Consider the following 24,863-nt stretch of genomic DNA (forward strand, 5'->3'; position numbering starts at 1 on the left):
ATTTGTAAAAGAGTCAGTTCTCTTATAAAACTTGACAAAAAACAGTTGAAACTTTAAAAAAAATAGTACTACATAAAGAAGATCAAGCGAAAGAAACAGAAGAGAAAGTTTCCGAGATTAAGATCGAGCGTGGTTAGAAATTGATTGGAAAAAAGAGAAATAAAGTAGTAAAAGACATTTATAAAAATTATGTTCAACCCTGACATTTACATGATATACCTTCGCAATGCATTGCGCGTTATTACTGCAAACCAAGATGGGATAACCTTATCAAATTAAGACTTTACTTCGTCAAAATGATCTTTTCATAACATAACGTCACTTGATTTTTTAAGTCAGTGTAGGGATGACGCGCTATCAATTTAACTCTTGAAAACCGATAAATGTATCCCCCATAGCATCATTGCGATCCTTTTATAATAGTTGTGTATTTTCTATCTTTTTTGAAATTTTTTGCTATTTAAGTGAAATATTACCAAAGAAAATATATATTCTGAGTGGATTGAGACTCCAAAACATGAGAATATTTCCTTGAAATAGGACTCTACCATGAATATAAGTAGACAGAACGAGCTATAATTAGTGTTTTGAGGAGCTTTTCTTCCACTGTTTATATATATTGATAGTTCAACCAATCAAATATTGATTAAACTATCAATATGTATAAACAGTGAAAGAATATTTTTTATCAACCTGTAGCCTAATATTAAAAAATATTGATTATGAAGCAAGATGATGTATCAAATAGTTTTGCTTTATACGTTTTCAAAAAAAAAAAATATAGTCAACTCAAACACGCCTTAACTTTAAAAGATGTACATTACTTTTTGAAGATTTTTGTTTACCTTCCCTTATAAAGAGTTCCATTTCTATTGTATTATTTCAACAGGGTATAAGTCTATAAGATGACTTTTTTGACAATTTTCAATTTTGGAAAATTACTTACTGAAAAATATTTTTTTTGTTTATAGTTCAGTTTTACTTAACTGTTACGTTCTGGTGAGAATAATTTTCATCAAAGAGAATATTATAAAGATTCCCTCATCATTCAAATATTTATCAATTAATTAATTTAATTAAAGTAAAATAACAAAAATTCTAATAAACTAATATTCTTACCCGAGACAAATATGTTCATGTAATAGCTATGATAGACCAGAATCCTAAGGATTTATAAGCTTTTAATAGTACCTATGACATTTGTCGTTATTGTGTCAGGCTCACTGTTTAAATCGCCCACAGACCTAATTTCAGACAATTATCAAATAATCGTGTATAATTTTCTTATATATTTCCACAAAATGGCCAATTTAGTACAATATATTACAGTTGTACCAAGTTCAATCTTTTAAAAAGCCCAATACCTAACTAGTCATCAAATTATAAGGCAGTCATGAATTCAATACAATTTGAAAACTATTACCCCAAAAATTCATTATAACAATTACACAGCTGATAGTACTTAGAACGTTTCTTCTTTCGTTTGAACATTTAAAAATACTTTGAATCCTAGGTTTAATTCGATTTATGAGGGTAGTTCACCAAGCATTTTCTTTATAATAGAAAAACAAAGGATATTGGGTATCCATTTCATGACACAAAATCAGTACATGCACAACAAAAAAAAAAAACACAAAAAAAAACTCCACAAAAAAACGCACAAGAGAAACCCTTCAATTGCTGTTCTTCCTTTGAAAGTCATATATATTATAGATTATAAAACATGCCTTTTGCATAATATCACATCCACTTCATTTTGTCCTGTTTTAATTTTAATCATATTTTATTATTCCCCCACGCAACAAAGTTGTGGAGGGTATAATGTTTTTGACCCGTGTGTCCGTCTGTCCGTCTATCCTTCCGTTCGTCCGTCTGTCCGTCTGTCTGTCCGTCTGTCTGTCAGTCCTGTTCTTGTCATCGCAACTTCTCTGAAACCGCACAACGAAATTGCATGAAACTTTGAAGCTAACAAGGACATAATATGTAGATGTGCATATCGACAAGAAATTACGATTCAAAATTTTTTCCAGGAGTTATGCCCCTTTGAGCTTAGAATTTTGGCCTAATTATACTACGGTAACAGTTGATACTTTGTAGTTAATTAGGACATAATGTGTTAGTGTGCATATCCATAAGAAAAATTTTATCAGTTGACTTTTGTAGAGTTATGAGTCTTTGAACTTAGGAATCTGGTGAGATTTTGTTTGTCAAGTGACAATGTGGGGGCGTGGGGTATGTGAGACTTTTCGTTGGAAAGGTTGTTTAATAAAAGGCTCGATGCAAGATGTTGTTCATGCAATGGTACGATACTACGGAAGCCCTGGAGTGCCATGCAAAAAACAATTTCAACTTGTGCGCACAAGTTACCAACTTGCGCGCACAAGTTACTAACTTGCAATTGTGCGCACGAGTTATCAACTTGTGTGCACGAGTTGTACAACTTGTGCGCACAAGTTGCACGTATTCTTATAGACATGCGCTGTTTTGCTAAATTACTTTATGGAACGCCGTAGCTGCCGAATACAAACATATGTTTATATACATGAATGCACATACTTTTCAATGTCTGCACATGTTTTTTTCTATGTATACACATACTTTGCATATATATGAACATAGTTTACTTTATATGCACTTACTTTTTATATATATATGCACATACTTTTCCTACATATGCACATCGTTTACCTTATTTGCACATACTTTTCCTACATATGCACATCGTTTACCTTATATGCACATACTTTTCTATATATGCACATCTATGCGCATTTTTTTATATATCTATTTGCACATAGTTAACCTCATATGCATATACTTTTTTTCTATATATGCACAGATTTATTCTACATATGAATGTACAAATGTAGTTCTGCATGTGAATACTTTTCTCAGTATATATGACCATAGTTTTTCAACGTGAGAATTACAATTCATGTTAATCTTATCTGTTGTTTTTTTTTTCAAATTGAACTAAGCCTAAGGGTTCCAATATCATAAAAGGAATGTTTATTAAGAATTTCTTAATTATGTATGTTGTTCAATTAAGCAACTGTTGGAATCATTTTTATATAAATCCAATATTATTTTGGTATGTATAATGGTATGGCGATGTTGTCTTTATCTATAGTCACTTGGTTTTTATGTCAAAACGTTGAAGGAGTCGATTTGTTTGTATTAAATTTTAGCACATGGATTATTACCACTAACAGGTCAAAAGTTGTAAAAATGCTTTCTTATAAAACTTAATTTAAATTGCCATTTTCTTTAACAATTATAATGTGTTTTCAAAGTATTCAGTATAGTCTTAGATCTCAAAATGTGAATTTTTTTCTATGATTATGGTGTTATAGAAAGGACCAAAGACGGGGGATTTTTTTTATGCCATGCCGATAGGCGTATGGGGCATTATACATGTATTACCCTTAATCGTCCGTTTTACCGTCTGTCCTTCCATCTTTCCATTTTATTTTGCTGCACTCTAATTCAACTTTCAATTGCCTCTACTTAATTTGATAAAGGTCATACACAAAGGTAAAAAACTATAAAACGCAAAAAGTCACCTGCTGTACTACAGTTCTGTTCCTTTATAGCTAGGAAAATTTCATTTCTTTTTTTGTTTGTTTTTGCACTCTCACCTTAATCCCCAAATGCTGAAAATGTAGACGCAAAACAAGAAATGCAGAGTAAATCAGACAAATCATAATTTAGAACTGCAGCACGTCATATCATATTTTATATTCACACCTTTTGAAAGCTTTTCAATACGTATACATTTTATTTTTACGGCGTCGGCGTTGGCTTCGCAATGTTTTAGTTTGTGATTACGATGTACGACGTACCATAGTTTTTTTTTCGATATAAAAAGCAAAATTACAAAAATACTTCACTCCAAGGAAAATTCGAAACGGAAAGTCCCTTATTAAATGGCAAAATCATAAGCACACACATCAAACGAATCGATAACAACTGCCATGTTCCGAACTTGGTACACACATTTTCTAATGTAGAAAATTGTGGATTGAACTTGGTTTTATAGCCTAACCTCTCACTTGAAAAACTTCGCCAATTAGGGGCTTTCGTTTCTATAACGAGTCCGCGCATGAAACATTTGTAGATCTTCTCTAGCAAATGTTTTGGCCTTAAAAAATTATTTTTATTTATTTCTCTTGTTCTTGATTTTAAGTTTTGGTAACCTCGTCATTCAAGGCACAAATTTGGCATAACTTGCAAAAGGTGGATCATAAAGTTTTTGAATAGTTTAGTTTTTTTAGTTTATCTTTATCGATAGTCATTTTCAAAATAGCAGACAATATTTTCATTTTACTGTAAGGTCCTTTTTCAGCCATGATGGTTGGAAACCTGGATCACAATTTCTGAACACGATACTCTAATTGTAGGATGATCGGAGCTAAGTATATTCCCGCCTGGTCCAATAGTCTCAGAGGATAACATTTTTGTAAAAGTAAATGGATTACGATGGACAACGACGGTTTATAGACGACGGACGCCAAGTGATAAGAAAAGCTCACCTGAGCCTTTGGATAACATGAAATTCAAATTAAAAAAAGACTACAACAAATAAGCAAAGAGAAATTAGAAAAAAAGCAGAACGGTTTACTTGGAGAAATGAAATCTTATGACGATTTAATAAATCAGAACTTATTTAAAACAAATTGAATTAGTTTTGTAATTATATGTATGACAGAATTTATTTCAAAGAACTGTTCTGGTGCATGAGCTTGCATGCAAAATGCTAAATTTTCTGGACCCACAATTTTTGTTAATCTCGTCGAAAAAGTAAAGTATAATGGGATACCAATCTCTGTTGGTCTGTCAATCCGTCTATCAACACTTTGTTTGATAACTCAAATTTGCCTTGCCAATCTTCGGGTTATTTTAAGACAACATGAGTATTGATAGGATCTCGTCGATAAAGTAAAGTATAATAGGATACCAATCTCTGTTAGTCTGTCAATCCGTCCGTCCATCCGTCCGTGAACGCTTTGTTTGATAACTCAAATTTGCCTTACCAATCCTCAGGTTATTTTAAGACAACATGAGTATTGATAGGATCTCGTCGAAAAAGTAAAGTATAATGGGATACTAATCTCTGTTGGTTGTCAATCCGTCCGCCCATCCGTCCGTCAACACTTCGTTTGATAACTCAAATTTGCATTGCCAATCCTCAGGTTATTTTAAGACAACATGAGTATTGATAGAAGAAAGCAGTCTTCGATTTTTTTTTTGTGGCTTTGTCGTTTCAGAGTTACAGAACTTCCATCTTTTAATTAATGACATTTTTTCATCCATTATGCTTGAATGGATTTCATCAAAACTTTTTTTTTGGTATCGATACATGGAAACTTATAGTAGTTTATGTCATTCATTGTATTATGTGCAACTTAATTGACCAATACCAATATATATAAGAGTCAACCAACGCCTGTTGTACAAATATTACTTACGTAAGCAATCTATTTTAGTCCCTTTAACAATGATGTTTTAGCATACTCTCTCAAAACGATAACAATTCACAAGTGTCATCATTTTAAGTGCAATACTTATAAAGTTTTTGTCCAGTATTGAATCGTCTGATGTTGTAATTGATTTAAAATTATTTTTGAGTTTGCAGGCATGTTTTACTCCTGTTTGATATACCCGATCACCTACAGATTCAATTATATAAGGAAAATGATTAATTTATCCTAATATATATGGAGAGCAATGTTGGCCTTTTTGGGTGATAAATCGTAATGTACATCATTCATTTAACTTTAGAACACTAAGAATGATTAACGACATGTGTGGTTTCAATTGATTTTCTGGCAATAGAGGTGAAGACAAAAAATCCAATTGAAAGGGGAATAAACGTGTTATTTGTCAACTATTAATAAAAACGAAATAAGTGATACGAGTAAGATAAATGGGTTTTTTTTTGTTGTTTTTATTAAATTTTTAATATGAAAAATTTCTTATATTAGGCGCTTATATTTTATTGATTAGTGTATATCTGGTATACAATGTTCAATTAGAAATACCAAATATTGGCTAACATTCATGGATTGGCTAAAATTTTAGATATCTTCATTTTGATTTCTGTAGTCCACGCACGGCTCTGTGATAGTCTATGAAACTATTTATACTTCGTTTTGATTCTGAAAAAAAAAATGAATAATACATTATCATAAATGTCATAGTCTTTAAAGAATGCAATAGAAGCCTAACACAATTCCGATCTGAATAGGCGTTGCTATTGGTAAGAGTTTGTTATAGTCGATTTCTAACTTTTAAATGAAATCCGAAAACTAAAACACGTGGATTTTTATTTTTTATGTGCCTGTACTAATTCAAAGGCAAATAATGCATTTGTTGTCATTGGTTGCTGTCTGTCACATTTATGTTTCTGTTTTTGTTGTTGTAGCTTACTACAATGTATACACTATGGATTTTTTTATTGCTGAAGGCAGTTGTTTGGTGTGCTGTATTTGTTTATATCTAATTCAGTTTAACTTTGGTATTATTATAATAGTTGTCTCATTGCAATAATTGATTTCTTTTCTCCTTGAATATTTACCCTTGCAGCTATCTTCATCTTCATCAGATCCATCGTAACAGTCTGGTTCTTTGTCACACAGATAATGTTCAAAAATGCATTGTAATCCATTTTTACATTTTACCTCAAAAAGTCCACATTGTTTATCTACATAAAAATGAATTATAACAACAAATCATTAACGAATTACTTAAAAACATAATATAAAGATTGACTGTATCCTCTCAATAGCCTTTTTTCTACTAAAATGGGAAACATAGCTACACATATCTTGTTTGAGATCATGAACAGTTTTACTTTGTAAAGAGAAACACTAATTCCCACGACAAATACACCAAAGATGGCATCATTGAAATACTGGTCTTTTTGAGCGACAACATAGTTGTTGCGTTTGGTGGATTAATATCTCAGCATACAATATGTATGGAAATGGGTAACAATTGTGCACCACTACATGTCGACTAATTTTCTACTAATTTGAACCAGATTTCCTACATAACTATTGAAACCAGATAAAGATATATGTATTATGACTTTTCACTCAATATCAACCATTTCAATGAGTGATTACATTTCAAATATCCAACATTCTTACGTTACTATTGATGTTCACCGGAGATTGTTTTGTTAATTTGTTCCGGGCAATTTATTAGGTGTTATCCTCCTGATATTTAACCGTCATTGAATGCATTGAATCAAAATAAATGTATATTATGAAATCTGTTAATCAAATAAATATCCGTGTAATATACAGATAAACCAGTATAGAACGATTACCTGCAAGGCCAGAAAAATGACAGTATAAAAGAAGTGACTTTGAACTGTGGTTCAAAATGTAATGGTAGTTCTACAGCTGGAGAAGAAGAGCTTCACCTGACTCAACATAATTCCGTTAAAAAGAGGTGATGTTTCTAGAAGTTTTGACTGTATTCGATATAATATTCTCGTTCAGTGAAAATTCTGCACGGGTATCTTGAATGTCATGCTCAAAGTGATTCATATTGTCAATGTTTTTAGTTTCTACATTTTGTCGAAAAGCACACACCAATTATCTATGATGATCTTTTACCGAAGGTCGGTAGTTCTCTCTAGGCACTCCGGCTTCCCCCACCAATAAAAGCTAACTGCCATAAAATAGCACAAAAGTGTGAAAGTGGCGTTGGAAACAAATCAATCAATCAATATATATATATATGAAGATCGACAGTATTATCAATTTTTGGAAGTGGTTATCCACTGCTGCCTTAAATCAAACTTGACTTGCAAGGCGGTGGTGATGCAATGTCACAATGATGTTACGTTTTTTGCTTTCAACCTTTTGCGTCAATAATACATGCTGACACTTATAATGCGAACTGAAATTGGCAAATTAAAAATTAAGATAGGCTTTGCATTTTTTGGGAAATATTAGATCTATGTGTATGTATTTAAAAAAAAGATAATGTTAATTAAGAAAATAAATGTTTACGATTTACCCCCACACATGTTTACGTCCTCATCTGAGTTGTCTGGACAATGTTTAAGACCATCACATTGGTACCTTGGATTAACACAGTGTATTTCATTCTTACATCTTACATCCCCTTTTGGACATTCCGGTGCGTTGGCTGTAACAACAGTAATAAATGAAAAGAAAATTTAAAAAAAAATCCATATCCATTTTTATCTAAGTATTTATCATGCATTATGTAAGAAAATAAATCTTTTGATTTTCAGAATCTAAATCAAATTTTACTGAATCAATAAATCGTTACAAATTTTCTATACTGTATTATCTCTCTCTCTCTCTCTCTCTCTCTCTCTCTCTCTCTCTCTCTCTCTCTCTCTCTCTCTCTCTCTCTCTCTCTCTCTCTCTCTCTCTTTACTTCTCAAGAACTTATTAAACGATCAACTATGATTTTATTGACAGCTTTTGCTTGACGTTAGACAGCTACCTAAGCTCGGGAAAAATTTTGATTTTTTTCTTTTGATAGACATTTCCTAACTTCCACATATTGTGTACAGAAAGCTATGTTGATGATTCCACGCGAAAGTGTGTAAAGCCATTTCATACCGGGTATGCATGACAGCAAAATGAAGAAAAGGTTACTTGATATAATAAAGAGTTGATTCTACAATAAACATTGCATTTAAAAAAAAACGTAAACATCTTGTCGTGTTCAAGAATATTTTTGTTAATTGCTTAATTTACTTTCAGAGTACTTAAAACGCCTTACAGGACTTCATCGTTGAGAACCTGCAGTAAGATAAATGCTGACTGAAAGTCCGTTTTATATTACAAAATTAATTTATTATTGTTATTGTATTGTAATAAAAAGTTACCGACATATTTCATTACAGATTTAATTAGTATGTGGTTCGTTTGATTACGAATTGAAAGATTAACAAAAAAAACGTGTACAGAAAATATAAACATAATCGCAAGTTATGAATACTATGAAATATGGATTACCTCTACAAAACTCTGGGTCAATATCGGACCGATCGTTACAGAAGGCATTTTCTGTTCCAGCACAAAGGAACCCAATTCGAAAACATTGCAAGTTGTCTCTACATTTCATTAAACCACTTTGACACTGGAAATCTGTAATTCATAACTCGAAATATATCATGTAAAAAGAAAACGCTTTGAAGAATTTTTGTTCAAAGATTGTCTTTATTATTACCGTATTATTTTGGTTTCAGATTTGTAACTAAAATTCTACGGTTACTTGTCGCTCCTTTGAAAATTAAAATCAAAGTAATGAAAAAACCTGAACTGAACTTGAAGTTTAATCTAGCACATATTTCAACTTTGTCAGGTCTTTATAATGACATAGCTACATGTATTGCATACTTTTATTTATTCGTAGACCTAATAAAATTCATTTTAAGAGTTTGATAAGGGTAAAAAGAAGCGTACCGTATATTTTGATTTGATGCAATTACAAAATTTTTTTTTCAAACAATGTACTTGTATTGTTTAAATTGCAATTTAAAAAAGACACTTAAAAGAGAAGAAACATCCATAAAAAACATATATATATCAAGAAATCCTTCGTTTCAATTTGCACGTTTGGTCTTAATGACTGGTGTCACTAGTGCAGACACCGCTGTCGAATTTTCCAAAGTTCAAACTCGGTTTTTGGTTAGGTTCGTGTAGCTCATTCTTCAGTTTTCTCTGCAGTGTATTGTTTGTCTTTTATCAATTATCTTATTTTCATGCTGTGGTCTTTTTTGTTTGTGTGTGATTGCTTCTGATTGTTCCAATAATATCTTCTCTCTCGCTTTAAATGTTGAATTTGAAATTTAAAGCTGTAACGTTTTATTCGAAAAGAATACAATTGTATTTTCGCTGAAAATGCTTGATTTCAAGATTTCAAAACATCACTAACGACACTATCAACATGAGTTTGTGTTATAACTCTGCAGATATCAGTACAGTAGTTTGATCTGTAAGTCTACTGATTGCGTCCTATTCCTAATTGTGACATTTTGACGGAATTGGCATTCATATGGCGGGTGAATCATGCATAGCAGAAATGGTAAACCTGTCAACGCACCCGTTCTTGTTCCTTTGGATATCATGGGATTTGTTCAATTTTTGTTTGCGACCTTGGTTCGTCTTTTAAATCGATTGACGAGATTTGTTTCTTTTAAATTGATTGAAAAGATTTGTCTCTGTTAAATCGATTGTAGAGATATGTCTCTGTTAAAACGATTGACGAGATTTGTCCAATCGATTGAGGATATTTGTCTCTTTTAAATCGACTGACGAGATTTATCTTCTTTAAATCGATTCACGAGATTTGAACATCGGTAATCTATTTTCGCCTTAATTTCATATACATTTTTTGTTAACTAAGTTTTAAGTAGAATAATATATTTATGATAAGTTCCGTATAAAGTTTTCAAAAAGTGCATGTCAAGAATTTACTGATTTTTACTCATGAATTACCTTTGCACATTTCTGGATCTTCATCTGATTCATCGTTACAGTCTTTATATCCATCGCATAAATTATCTCGACGTACACATTCTATGTTATTTTTACATTTTACAGCCCCACTTGAACAGCTGAAATCTGTAATTGATTAACATATAAGACCCCAAAAATGGAATACGGAAATTCAATACATTACATATTTACACACGAATGCATCTTTGGTAACGAGGCAAATTGTCGAAATCAAAATGTTAACTGAAAGTAAATAGTCGTGAAGCTTTTATGTTTATCAACAATGCATTTTTTTTAAGGAAAAAGACGTCATAAAAAGTAAAGAATTGTCGTTCGAAGTTAGAGTCATTCGGTAGTTTAAATCATATTTATATTTTAGTCTATCGTGTATTGTCATTGTTACATGTATTTTCTAGTTTCCTTCAATCTATTATAGCTTCAACACGTAGAAAGTAATAGAAAAATGTTTTCCTAGAGATCAATATATAATATGAAAGAACAATAACTTCATCTTATATTTTTGATAGAAATTGAATGTACCAAAGATTTATTTCATCAAATCCGCTGATTGAACAACACTTTTTCTAAAGACAAGATAGGTTGTCAATCGTATCCAATCATTTCATTTATTGGACAATAATTGAAGCTTCGGTGCATGACCAATGTGAGTTTGTTAAGGTTATACATGAAAATTTATTCATTGATTGTGAAATCTAATCTAAAATAACCTGACGTCAGTTTGCTTTTGCAAAAGACGTACCATAATGTTCTATTCGTGATTTATTACAGAAATCATTTGCTGGAGTTTATCTTCAAATCAGAGATGCATAAGTATACTGTGTCTATATGTCATTACAAGGTACTGCTTTTAAACATATGGAGTGCAAAATGTATATATCAATGTTTAGTATAAAAAATTCAAAGCAATATCAAGAAAATGACGTGAATGAGTATGATTCACAGTAAAGATGCTTGCTATTTCAACAATGTTCTGTGCTTCAAAACGCGCTGCTGTATTTTAGTTTTTCAACGATACAACCTTAAATCATCCTTGCTTGACGACCTGTTTAATAACGTAAACTTTCAGCAGTTTCTAAACGAAGAACTTCAATGTTTCAAGTGATAGGACCCGTTTAAATCCTTGAATGATGTTAAGAAAAAAAAAGAAAATTTAAAAAAAAAATTCTCCGTCCACCTTTAATAATGTGTTCCTATCGATTTTTTTATATTATTTTGCTACGTTTTCCTTGATGATTGAAATAAGTGGGACATTGGACATTAACCTCTGGGCCATTTCCATTGAACAATAAAGAATATTTATGTCAGTATATGAGATATTACCTCTGCAGAATTCAGGATCTTCGTCAGATTGATCGTCACAATGGACATATCCATTACATAGTCCTCCCCATGGAATACATTGCACATTATCCTTACATTTCTCTCCATCATTTTCACAATTGTTTTCTGCAACTGAGAGTCAATTAGGCCATTTTAAATGGAGATACATTACACATTGTTTGTAAAATCTTTAAATTGTTTAAATTGTTTAAATGAATAAATTGAATTGCAACTTACCTTTGAAGACATATCATTTGTAAAATGTAAAGCAAACCCTATTATTTAATTGATTATGTTATTGATAATTCATAGTATTAAACTGTTATGTCGAACAACGCACCGAGGGGGTCAGAGTTGATCCAATGAAATGTTTAATTTGCTTTAAAATGTTGAAGTTGGTGTGTTCCTGATGAAGGTGAACATAGAAACGCGCTTCCAACTCACTCCATGTTCATTCTCGTTCATATTACAAGTGTATCCTAATTAAAAGCTTTCATGTTGCATGTTGAATAAAAATAACCGTATATTATCATATATACTTCGAAATATAATAAGACATTTACGCTTAATCAATTCAAATGCTTACCTGACAATGAAAGGTTTGTGCAGAATCCAATCACAAATATTGTCAACGGAAGATAATTCATTGTGTCCTGTATAACTATCTGAATAAAAATAAAAGATTACAACTGTCATACAGACCAATGCTTCAGTTGCGTTTGTCCTTAAAATAATAAAAAAAACCAATGTTTCAGTGTTATTTTATTAGAGCATCAGTTCTCTTATAAAATTTGACAAAAAAACAGTTGAAACTTTAAAATAAATAGTACTACGTAAAGAAGATCAAGCGAAAGAAACAGAAAGAAACGTTTCCTAGTTTATAATCAAGCGTGGTCAGAAATTGGTTGGAAAAAGAGAAATAAAGTAGCAAAAGACATTTATAAAGATTATGTTCAAACCTGACATTGACATGATATACCTTCGCAATGCATTGCGCGTTATTACTGCAACCAAGATGGGATAACCGTATAAAATTAAGACTTTACCTCGTCCAAATTATCTTTCCATAACATTACGTCACTTGAATTTTTAAGTCAGTGTAGGGATGACGCGCTATCAGTTTAACTCTTGAAAACCGATAAATGTTTCCCCCATAGAATCATTGTGATCCTTTTATATAAGTTGTATTTGAACAAATCTTAATATTCCCCTCTGAGTATTATATTCTACTCTTAAATGTTTAAGTATATGATAATACTTTTTATCAACCTGTAGCCTAATGTTAAAAAAATATAGATTATGAAGCAAGATGATGTATCAAATAGTTTTGCTTTATACGCTTTCAAAAAAAAAATAAAGTCAACTCAAACACGCCTTAACTTTAAAAGATGAACACTACTTTTTGAAGATTTTTGTTCACCTACCTTATAAAGAGTTTCATTTCTATTGTTTCATTTCAACAGGGAGTTTATTTATTTATTTATTTATTTATTTATTTTTATTTAATTTTTATATTTTTATAGATTTAATCTTTTAATTCTTATTTTTTTTTTTAATTTATTTATTCATTTTTATACCCTTCTTTGATTAATCATTTTATTCAAATAACAGCACTTGACTTAATCTTTATCTGCATATCACATATTGCACCTTTATATTTATAGTCCGATGGGACTATGTAATAGGTCAAAGAAATGTAAATAATTCATTGATTCTCAATAACGTTTCCCATTTACATTTGTAAGTCGATATTGTTATTAATTTATATTCACCGTGTAGAACGCCTCATGTGGGGTGTCACCTATATATCTGATACCGGAAAAAATCGTCAAAAGTAAATTTTTATCCAGAAACTTGTTTATGAAGCCTTAAAATCTGCAACACGGTAAACTAGACAGAGGTGTGTGAGAAAACAGAGCACAAAAAACGTCTGATTCTTCTTGTTGGAAATAGATTATGGTTCGGTTCCTTCCGTGTAATACTTGTTTTGGTCCTAACAATTCTCAAAAAAGAATTTTTTACACTTGAACTTACTTTGATCGTTTTTCTCCGCTTCAAAACCGCCACCCTGATTCAAACAAAGCCGACATCCCGCATGTGGCGTTCTACACGGTAATATTTCTTAGTCATTTTAACAATTTCCATAAGAATAACAGGTCTTAATAAATGGATGAATTAAAACATTTGTTTGGACTCTCGTCCGATTCAAGATACTGTTATAAAAATTAAAATAAAAAAATTCTAATAAACTTATATTCTTACCCGAGACAAATATGTTCATGTAATAGCTATGATAGACCAGAATCCTAAGGACTTATAAGCTTTTTATAGTACCTATGACATTTGTCGTTTAATTATTGTGTCAGGCTCACTGTTTAAATCGCTAACAAACCTAATTTCAGACAATTATCAAGTAATCGTGTATAATTTTCTTATATATTTCTACAAAATGACCAATTTAGTACAATGTATTACAGTTGTAACAAGTTCAATCTTTAAAAAGGCTCAATACCTGACTAGTCATCAAATTATAGCGCAGTCATGAATACAATTTGAAAACTATTACCTCAAAAATTCATTATAACAATTACACAGCTGATAGTACTTAGTACGTTTGAACATTTAAAAATACTTTGAATCCTAGGTTTAATTCCATTTATGAGGGTAGTTCAGCAATAATACATCCACTTCAATTTGTCCTGCTTTAATTTAAATCATATTTTATTATTCCCCCACGCAACAAAGTTGTAGAGCCTTTAATGTTTTTGACACGTGCGTCCGTCTGTCTGTTTGTCTGTCCGTCCGTCAGTCCTGTTCTTGTCATCGCAACTCCTCTGAAAGCGCACAACGGAATTGCATGAAACTTTGAAGCTAATAAGGACATAATACGGAGATGTGCATATCAACAGGAAATTACGATTCCATTTTTTCCAGGAGTTATGCCCCTTTGAGCTTAGAATTGAAGCCTAATTATACTACTGCAACTGTTGATACTTTGTAGTTAATGAGGACATAATGTGTAAGTGTGCTTATCCACAAGAATTTTTTATCAGATGACTTTTGTAGAGTTATGAGTCTTTGAACTTAGGAATCTGGTGAGATTTTGTTTGTCAAGTGACAATGTGAGGGCGAGAAGTATGTGAGCGTGCTCAAAGAGGTTCTTTAATAGATAACTTTGAAGTAATATAAAAACTTTAGACTTTTCGTTGGAAAGGTTGTTTAATAAAAGGCCCGATGCAAGATGTTGTTCATGCAATGGTACGATGCAACAATAGCTTATTGGAACATTTAAATTTTTCGAATTGAAAGCAAAAATAAGTACTTGTTTTATGGTATAAGATTTGCAATTTTTTTTTATTTTCAAAAGCATGATGTTCTTAATTTTTGTAGTTATAAAGACGAGTCTTCAAATAGACTTGATTTAATTTCAAAGTTTTGCATATGACATCAGAGACGTAATGCTTTTTGAAAGTGAACAAAAAAGGACACAATTTAATGAGATATAAATGTTCCATATATCTTCCATACAAGACGGACGACAGATACCAATGGGATATTCAAACTCATGAGTAGAAATCAAACTGACAAACACATGGCAAAAAACGAAAATAGAAACAGTTCAATTTTGAAATTATAAGAAACCAAGGTTTTAACTTCCTCAGGCAAAGTTGACCGTAGATGAATTTGGCTATTTTTTAGGACCCTTATTGTTATAAAATCCCTCAACTGTTTAGGTTATTATTCATTCTTGGCTTTCAAATAAACGGCTTTGAGAGTTCCCGATGTATGTAACTACAGAAAAAGCTCTTCGGACGCATAGAATGTTTGCGTGTTGTTTTCAATTTTCAATAAATGCAACATAAAAACTACACACTGATCAAAACAAACTCATAAAAAGCCGGGGTTACCTCAGGTGCCCTACAATGCTAAGCAGATCCTGCTCGACATGTGACATCTGTTGTATTACTCGTGCAAGTACAAATATTTGAAACAGATATTCTATGACGGTCAATCAACTCGTGCTGGTGTTCGTCAAATTTTCGTAGGCATGATTTATACTTCGCCACCTGGAACTCTTGGTTTAAGGTAGCTTTCTTGTTAGCAGCAACCCTGCATCTAAGAAATCGTGATGTGAACTGTTAGTTCATATGCAAGCAACGCTGAAATAACACTTATTGTAAAAAAACTCTGAAAATTTGAATTCTTAATAGTGTATCAAAAAAGAAATATAACAAAACACTCCAAGGAAAATTCGAAACGGAGAGTCCCTCAGCGAATGGCAAAATTAAAAGCTCGGACAGTTCAAACGGATGGAAAACAACTGCAAAACATTTGAGAACATTTAAAAACGTATTATTCTGGTTTGTTCCTGCAAATATTCTAAAATGGATAAAGTCAATAAACATATATTGTTGATTATTTCCCTGATCTGTATGAAGTCATGTTAGTGACTTAAACATATGAGAGAACGAAAATATATTACAGAGAAGGATAAAGTCATTTTATTGTTCTTTGCATACTTAAATGTTTAACTTTTCTGTAACAAAACAGTCGTTCTTACCTTTTTTCTCAGTGTGCTGTGTTCAACATTAAAGGGGAGAAAATGATAAAGTATTTAGTTCTATTGTCATCGCTACTGATAGCCATATCGTTCTTGAATTTCTGTATGAATCACTTCTGCTCTGTGCTAAAATTATCAAATTCTCATAATGAAAACACGTCTATGTTGGTTCATATTTTACTTCCATGTACTGTTTAAATATGGCTACTCGCATCTGTCCTTGGTCACTGACTAAATTTCCCTTCATTGCAAACAGTGATAGAAATATCAAAAAATGCAAACGTCAGTGGTTCCAAGTTTTCTACACAAATCAAAATGATTTGACTTCAGGTATTACTAATTAATGTTAACAACAAGAAAAGAAATTGTATACATGGTATAGTAGGCTGTACAGTTTATCAGTCAGTTGATGCAGTGCATCAGATGTATCGTTTTAATGTTGCCATATAGTTTTTACAGTATTAAAAATCCTTTTTTCAAAAGTATGGCTGCAAATGAAATTGATGCCATGTTCTAGTCTTGGAAAACATGATTTTACTAAAAGTTGTATTTGTTTTTAGACTGGCGTTCAAAAACTGCGAGTACACTTACATCGATGCTTGTGTCCTTTGTATTAATGTTATATGATTTTGTGATTCGAGCAGGTCTGATGCGACAAACCTTTAAAACTGATTTCAACAGTTTGTTTTTATGTTGTGCTGATACACCACTGTCTCAGGTAGGGGAGGGTTGAGCTGTCGCAAACATATTAACCCTGCCACATCCTATATGCCACAAATTCGAAGCTTCAATGCAGTGGTTGTCCTTTATTGGTGTCTGTCATAATTTTTTTCTTTCGTTTAATGAATTTGACTACAGCATTAATCATATAGTTTATCTTTTAAGCCGTTCAAATTCTGCACACCGGTGACTTTTAAGTTTACTATACGGTATTGGTCATTATTTACTGTTATAATGTTTATGGCAATACAGAAATATGTACTTGCTTATTTGATGTCCCTTTGTCTCTTATAGATAGTTACTCTATTGGCAACCATACTGTACCACATCTCCTATTTCAAACTGATCTTACACTGGACACCTTATATACACCATTATGTCAGAATAAGAGACTTCATTATAAATAAGAAGATGTGGTATGAGTGCCAATGAGACCACTTTCCATTCAAGTCACAATGTATAAAAGGTTAGAAATTATAGGTCATTGCCTTTTTTCTTTCGAAGGCTCGTCTTGCTGATTTTGGAGCTTACAACGTCCTTATCATGGAAATAAGTAAGTCCATTCGTCCTTTCTTTATCAAACTAAGTAAGTCTTTTTGTCCTTTCGTTATCATTAAAATATACAGAGATAGTCTCCCACAGTCATGTTTTTATACAAAGAGGAAATACAACCCAAAATATGTGTTTGTTATAGTTCATATGTGTTTCCGTATTTGATCAAGGCAAATTACTTAAACATGAACGAGGCCACCTATTTCATGTATTAATCGAAAGAAAAATATTTTAAAGTGTTAATTTCTATTTCAAACTAACAAAACATACTTCAATATTAAAAAGAAAGCATGAAAAAGATTGTACGATGTTATCCTTCACATGAAATATAGGAAATAAGCTATTCTTACCTTGCTTTTATGCTCTCTAATGTTTGCAAAAATAAATTGTATTTTGAAATACGATGTACAACGTACCATAGTTGTTTTCGATTTAAAATTTAGTAGGGGGTATTTTGAAGTTTTTTGGACGTTTTTCGTTTTTTTTTCCAATTGCAGTGTTAGTTTGTGATCGACTTGTAAGTTTGCATTCGGGAATCCTCGGTAGAATCCGCTTATCTCCTTCTATCCTTTAGATGAGTGTACGGAATCGGCCGAGTTGAAACAAATGGTAAGTTTGAATATTCCTTTGGTATCTTCCACCTCTCTTGATTTTTTCTATTTAACTATTCAAAAGGAAAAAATGTTGTAAACAGCAGTGCAAGCTTTCGATAAAATCTTTATTTTCACAAGAATAACAAATACAGGCAGTTGTAACAATAGTACAAATACATTTTGACGTAAACATATTTAATTGCACTTGGATTTTCTTGTTTCAATTACTTGTATAATTAAAATATGGTCATGCAAGAGAATAGTGCGATCGAATCCAATGATTTCTTGAAAACCAAATCCAAAATAAAATGATTTTCTAAGTTCATAAGTAATACATATTAAGTGAATAAAAGAAGATATTTATTAAATACTAACAACTCATCAACCAATAACTTCATTTAAAATGCTATTTCTAGGCAAATAAAAGCTCATTAAAAAATCTTCCTACAATCCTTACGTTCCATTCAGCTACTCATTTTATGGTATGTTCAACTAGAGTTTGTAACCTCAACCGACTTTTGAAACCACTGCAAGACAAAATAACATTATGATTTCGTTCTCACTTGCTTTATTAACAATAATAGTTTCTGCGAAGTGTCACTCTTATGTCATATTTTAATCTTTAAATAACTTTATCTGTTAAAAAAGAAAATTATAAAAAAAATTGTGTGAAATTATCCCATGTAAGAGTTAAAACAACAATACAAGTAAAATTCAATGGAACTCGGTCTGCCAAAAAAACAAAACCTTATATCTAAACTTTTTTTATTAACGATAAAGCAAATCTAAATTCCAACATTTATTAAAGCTTTATCTAGATCCTTAGCACCTGTAATTTTAAAACTATCTATGTATCTAATTCAATGTAATACTAAAAAGTGGACTCAGTAACGCTCGAATGAAAAAGTTAATACGCTAAATAAAGAACGAAGAGCATTGAATATCCTAAATTACGAAATGTTTTGCCACAAATACAACTTAGGTAATCTATTCCTGGGTAGAACTTCATATTTACATTCAAGAAAAAAAGTAATTATGTATTATAACAGTCATGTTGAAATGAAAAAAGAAGATACGGACAGAAACAATGAAATGCATTTAAACACAAAATAGATAAACTAAATTTTGTTTAGATGTTTTTCTTTGATTGTAAAGTTCTTAAATTTTCCTTTACTCATGTTTATTGTAAACTATCTTATTATCACAGAAACCTTTTTTTTTCGCGAAAAGCCCTTTTGACTGACTTAAGGCGTAATTTCCCTACTCGAAAAAAAGTTTGTTTACATAATAAACTTAAATTAATCCATTGAAATACAGCACCCAATTATTCGTGGATTAATTATCATATAACATGATGATAATTTGGATGAGCCATTAATCTATCATTTTAATATATCATTTTAATATATTATATCAGAATTTTGCATATCACTCTTAAATCTAATAACCTGAACTCTTCGAACATAACAAAGCTGGATGTTTACTTGTTTTAAGCACACTTCGTAGAGATATAAATTTTACATTGAACCATGATGAGAAATACTTGAAAATAGAGGAAACCAGCAAATGCTTATACTGTTTATAAAACACTAAACGGGATTACACCAGTATACATAAACAAGTTAGTCCAGCGATATATTTTCCAACCCTTTTAATTTGAGAAATGAAAATAACAGTATCTGACACCTTATAGACTAAAACTACCTCTTTTTATAATAGCTTCACCCTTCCCACTATCACGATTTTGAATAAATTCCCCATAAATATAAAGGATACCCAAGTATATGCATACTTGAAAAGGACAAATTCTAAAGGTTTTATAAATTATGTTAATATTGTATCTATGAGATAAGGAAAGGTAGCATCGGTCATTGAAAACTTAGAAATAATGCACTTGGCAACCTAAAAGCAAATTTTACCAATTTTATCGAATGGTATTATTTGTATTAACTACTGGTATCCGTAAAAGACGACCATCATTATAGTTTTGATTGTCAGAAGTATAGTACGATGATGCAAGTAGTGTCTCATTTTTTCCATCTATTATTTAATAGTTGATGAAGATGTTGACCGAATATTGATTGGTTACATCTCGGAAACAAATCATTGTGCGATGATTTGATCATTATTAGTTTTAAACTCACCAGAGATTCAATAACTAATGATGAATTACCTATAAAATCTATATTCGTTAAATTTTATACTAATTTTTCAATAATTGCTTGTGCGCTTAAAACATCATGCATTCATCAGCTGTAACTTTTCTTATAAATTTGCATGTCTGAACATGTGATTTCTACCTTGAACCTTGTAGTGTAGAGAGAGATTATATAGACTGTGCCTTTTTTTATCAATCTATTTGTATCCTTATGAATAAAACATGTTTGAAATTAACTTGAAACAAGAAAGGAAAAATCAATTATGATTTCGAACATGTTTATGCAGCTGACAAAAAAGTCAAGTGCAACTAATAAACTGCTTTGAAAAAATTGTAAAAAGGCACGAAGTTGTATATTAGTTGACATTTAATAAAATTAAAATGGAAAATAATTGCTTATAATATATTGTAATACACGTAATTATGTATGGTAACTTGATAAAACGATAACAATAAGTTATACATAATTTTAAATTTTTTAAATGATTGTACGAAAAATACATCCGTAAAAATAATTTCTTATATTTTCTAATCGGTAACACTATATAAAATATGTCCCACCATCTATATGCTGGGAACAAAGCATTTTACATTGGCATGTATATTGCATATTGTGTTATTGAAAGCTTAAATGTGATAGGTATTTTAAAGTCATTTTAAATAAAGGAATATGTCTAACTTGTTCACAGAAGTCTCATTTCGTGACCGATTATTGTTATAACTTTGATTCTGTTAAGTTTGATCAGCTATGCATTGTATATATATATATATATATATATATATATAACCCAACAATGTTAGATCTGTAAATTTGCTTTCGCAAATTTTTGGTTCTTCCCTCGCCGGGATTCGAACCCATGCTACTGTGATATACATTATGTACACAGCCATGTATCACCATCATTGATGGCGATCCGATGGATACATCTGTTGTAGGGTTGTCACTGACTCAGACGTACTTATATATATATATATATATATATATATATATATATATATATATATATATATATATATATATATATATATATATATATATATATATATATATATATATACATGCATATGTTTCTTTTTTTATTTTTAAATATTTTAGAATCGAAAACTCATCATAGATACCAGCCTTTAAAAACATGTAATGCAGACGCGGATTTCTTCTTCAAAAAAACTCATCAGTGACGCGAGTTTCATCAACAAAAGACTCATCAGTGACGCTCGAACCAAAAAAGTTCAAAAAGGTCAAATAAAGTACGAAATTGAAGAGCGTTGTGGACCCACAATTACGAAAATATTTAGCAAAATTCACGCATCTGGTGTTGTATAATTGGTACCATTAATGTAATTAAATATATATTAACCGAAACGTCACAAAGACAAGTCGCATGCCCTTTTTGTTAAAGAATGATTAAAAAGATCTTGCAAAAGATGCCATTAGTCTTTTTATATCCATTATAGCTTGCCATAAACATGAATATAATTGCGAAGATCTACACAGAGAATATATCTGCTTCTGAAGCGCAGCACTAATTTATATACACTATTTCAATAATCATAAATGCACTTCAGGACAATTAGCACAGCAAGTTTTAAAAAACAACAATCTATGAAAATGTTGTTGACACATGATAGATAATTTTCCATTTTCAAGTATAAGAAAATATATATTAAAGCACCATTTTGTTATACATTTTACATACATTAGGATATGATTTGATTTTATGGACATAAAGAAATACCCTACATTATGAATTTACAAGGACCCTACATTTTTGACAACATAATGTGGTTAGTTTTCAGACATTGTATAACTTCTGTTAAAATTACTGTATGACAGTATCTCTTCGCTCTTTCTTTTTGTCAATTAGCCAGTGAGTGACCATATCACCTTTCCCCTGAAAGAAACAAAAACTAAAATGTTAACATTTGAACTAGTGCCTACCTGATTATTGTTCATCATTTAAACTATAACATATTTACATCTGGTATTTCGCATGTGGATTCCTATTATACTTTCATTCCTATATTAGCCATAGTCAACTAAAGTGCTAAGCACTTCTGTATTCTGTTGTTTTCTCTTATAGTTGATGTGTTTCCGTTATTTCGTTGTTTTCTCTTATAGTTGATGTGTTTCCCTCGGTTTTAGTTTTTTACCTGAATTTGTTTTCTATAAATCGATTTGTGACTTTTGAACAGCAGTATACTACTGTTGCCCTTATTCAAACTTGTTAACAGTCGGAATTGTTTGATAGGATAAAATGTTGTCCAATTAAGACACGTCAAAAAATGAACGTCTATAATAAATATAATTTATGATATATGTCTTATTTCAATCGATGATTTTTCTTCGGTGTTTCAATTAAAGCAATTCTGTAAATTGGCACAAGAGGAAGAAGTTGAAAAAAACACAAGTCAGAGCTACATAAACCAGTTTTTTAACGGTTGTTTTTCTTCAAATGTTGATGTTTTTCTAGCAAAAATTTCCAGTTGAATATCGAATATAATGTTGTCTGAGTCAAACAACTTTGTTATTGAATATTCAAAAATACGAACTTACAAACCTTTCTTTTTTATTTGTTTACCCTTCCGGAGAACCTGAAATAAACCCAAGTTTTGGTGGGGTTCTAGTTGTTGTTGTAACCCTATATATTTCTACATTTAAAAATTCCTGTATCAAGTCAGGAATATGACAGTTGTTGTCCATTCGTTTGATGTGTTTTATAATTTGATTTTTTGACATTTGATTAGCGACTTTCCGTTTTGAATTTTCTTCGGAGTTCAGTATTTATTTATTTTACTTTTTACAGTAAATGTTGACAGATTGTACCGTTACATAGTTACCTTTACTTGTATAACACCTCTTGTTTCGGTTACATATGAATTATGAATATCCAATATATCTTTCGCTGTCTGCGACATTTGTATCTTCATGGCTGAAATACACAGAAGTCTAATTTTCAAAACAGTTTATATTTGGTGCGTGCCTAGATGTATTGGTCTAAGTAAAATTTAGTCTTGCATCTTTTAGAAAAGAAGTCATTCTTTTCCCCTTTCTTTTATCTACTTAATTTTATACAGACAACGTTTAGACATGCCCGAACAGTACGGAAATTGAATACACATAATTATGTAAACAGAGATTTAAAACAAAAAAAAAAAACAGTAATAACGTGTGCTTACCCCTTGTGAGATGTTTAATTGTAGACGTTCAGAAATATTTCTAATAACAAAGCCAACAATGATTTGTTTAAATATACCGTTTGTGTGTTATATTGGTTAAAACAAACATCATTTTGCATATTTAAAAAAGATTATTGAAATCATGTACATTTAGTTTTAGTCATTATAAAAATAAACAATGAAATAAGAGTAAAAGACGGTATGGCTACACAATCATACAATCAGCAGGCTAAATTCGTTAAGCTTGCTCTAAAAAAACTAAAGGGATTTTTTTTGATGCAGTATGCGCGATGTGATTGTTCATATTTTTTACTTGTGCTTTTTATATGTATGATATAAGAATATATAATGTGTATTTTATCGTCATACAGTAATTCTTTAAGTGCATTTTTAATACTGATTTGTATTGCCAGTCTTTAGCAGTCAACTTCGTAGGTATCTATTATTTTGACGGTTGTTTTTTCTTTTGTTTATTGTTTTAATTGGATCGCTATACCTTCATTTGGTCATATTGTACTAGTAAAAACCTTGCCAAAAAGCCTCCTTCATTATTACCTTCCGATGTAGATTCCATTCTTGATGCTGTATTGACAGAATCTCCAAATAAACAGTACCTAGGCATAGTTAGTCCAACTACCCCTGCCACCACTGGTCCTGTTAACATGTTTTAATTGAAAACGATAAAAAAAAACATTATTCAAATAACAAAAACCCCGCATATCAAATGTAATATTCTAAAATCAATGTGATATTAAAATTTTTATTAATATAAGATTTTCGAAAAAGAAATATTTAAGAAGGACAATGTGGTTACTATAAGGCTTCTGTATATTGACCAAATATTATCTGCGTTTTTTTATATCACATTTGAGGTCTACCCATAAAGCCCAAGATCGTTCAAGTTAAGCCCTGGTCACAACGAACCCACGACACATCTATGCAGCTCCACGACATGAAATTTTGTCAAATCGCAGGTCATCTGTTATCGTCGTACGACAGTCGCACGATATTTTGAGCATCGTAGCGCTGTCGTGTGTCGTGGGACGAAAATTGGACATGCACCTTTTTTGCTCTACGATTTTTTTGTTGTGTCACTGTCTTGTGGCTGCGTGAGCGTGTCGTACCACAGCTATGGGACTGTCATGCGATACATAAATTGTCGTGGGTACCACCATAAACCATTTTAATAAGAAATCATCGTATGATTGTCGCACAACGGTCGAAAGACAATCACACGACTGTCACAAGACACTTGTGAATCAGACGCA

General features: G+C 31.2%; 2 protein-coding genes across 2 annotated transcripts in view; both read right to left on the bottom strand.

Moving 5' to 3' along the window:
• Positions 1–5,955: 5,955 nt before the first annotated feature.
• LOC143078137 (uncharacterized) lies at positions 5,956–14,215 on the bottom strand. Its single transcript, XM_076253099.1, has 8 exons — positions 14,097–14,215; positions 12,421–12,499; positions 11,835–11,966; positions 10,494–10,619; positions 9,009–9,140; positions 8,032–8,163; positions 6,578–6,703; positions 5,956–6,158 (listed from the first exon to the last, which is right to left on the bottom strand). The coding sequence occupies exons 2-8, from the start codon at positions 12,479–12,481 to the stop codon at positions 6,088–6,090; spliced, it is 780 nt and encodes a 259-aa protein (XP_076109214.1). The 5' UTR covers positions 12,482–12,499; positions 14,097–14,215; the 3' UTR covers positions 5,956–6,087.
• A 7,260-nt stretch (positions 14,216–21,475) lies between these two features.
• Positions 21,476–24,863, bottom strand: part of LOC143079558 (atrial natriuretic peptide receptor 1-like) — a 171,140-nt gene continuing 167,752 nt past the window's right edge. The window contains exons 20-22 of the mRNA XM_076254967.1: positions 24,151–24,249; positions 23,257–23,348; positions 21,476–22,310 (exon numbers count right to left, since the gene is read on the bottom strand). Of these exons, the coding sequence (XP_076111082.1) occupies positions 22,239–22,310; positions 23,257–23,348; positions 24,151–24,249 (263 nt within the window). The 3' untranslated portion in view covers positions 21,476–22,238. The remainder of the gene's footprint in view (positions 22,311–23,256; positions 23,349–24,150; positions 24,250–24,863) is intronic.

This window comes from Mytilus galloprovincialis, chromosome 6 (genome assembly GCF_965363235.1).
Source record: "Mytilus galloprovincialis chromosome 6, xbMytGall1.hap1.1, whole genome shotgun sequence".
NCBI classification, from domain to species: Eukaryota; Metazoa; Mollusca; class Bivalvia; order Mytilida; family Mytilidae; genus Mytilus; species Mytilus galloprovincialis.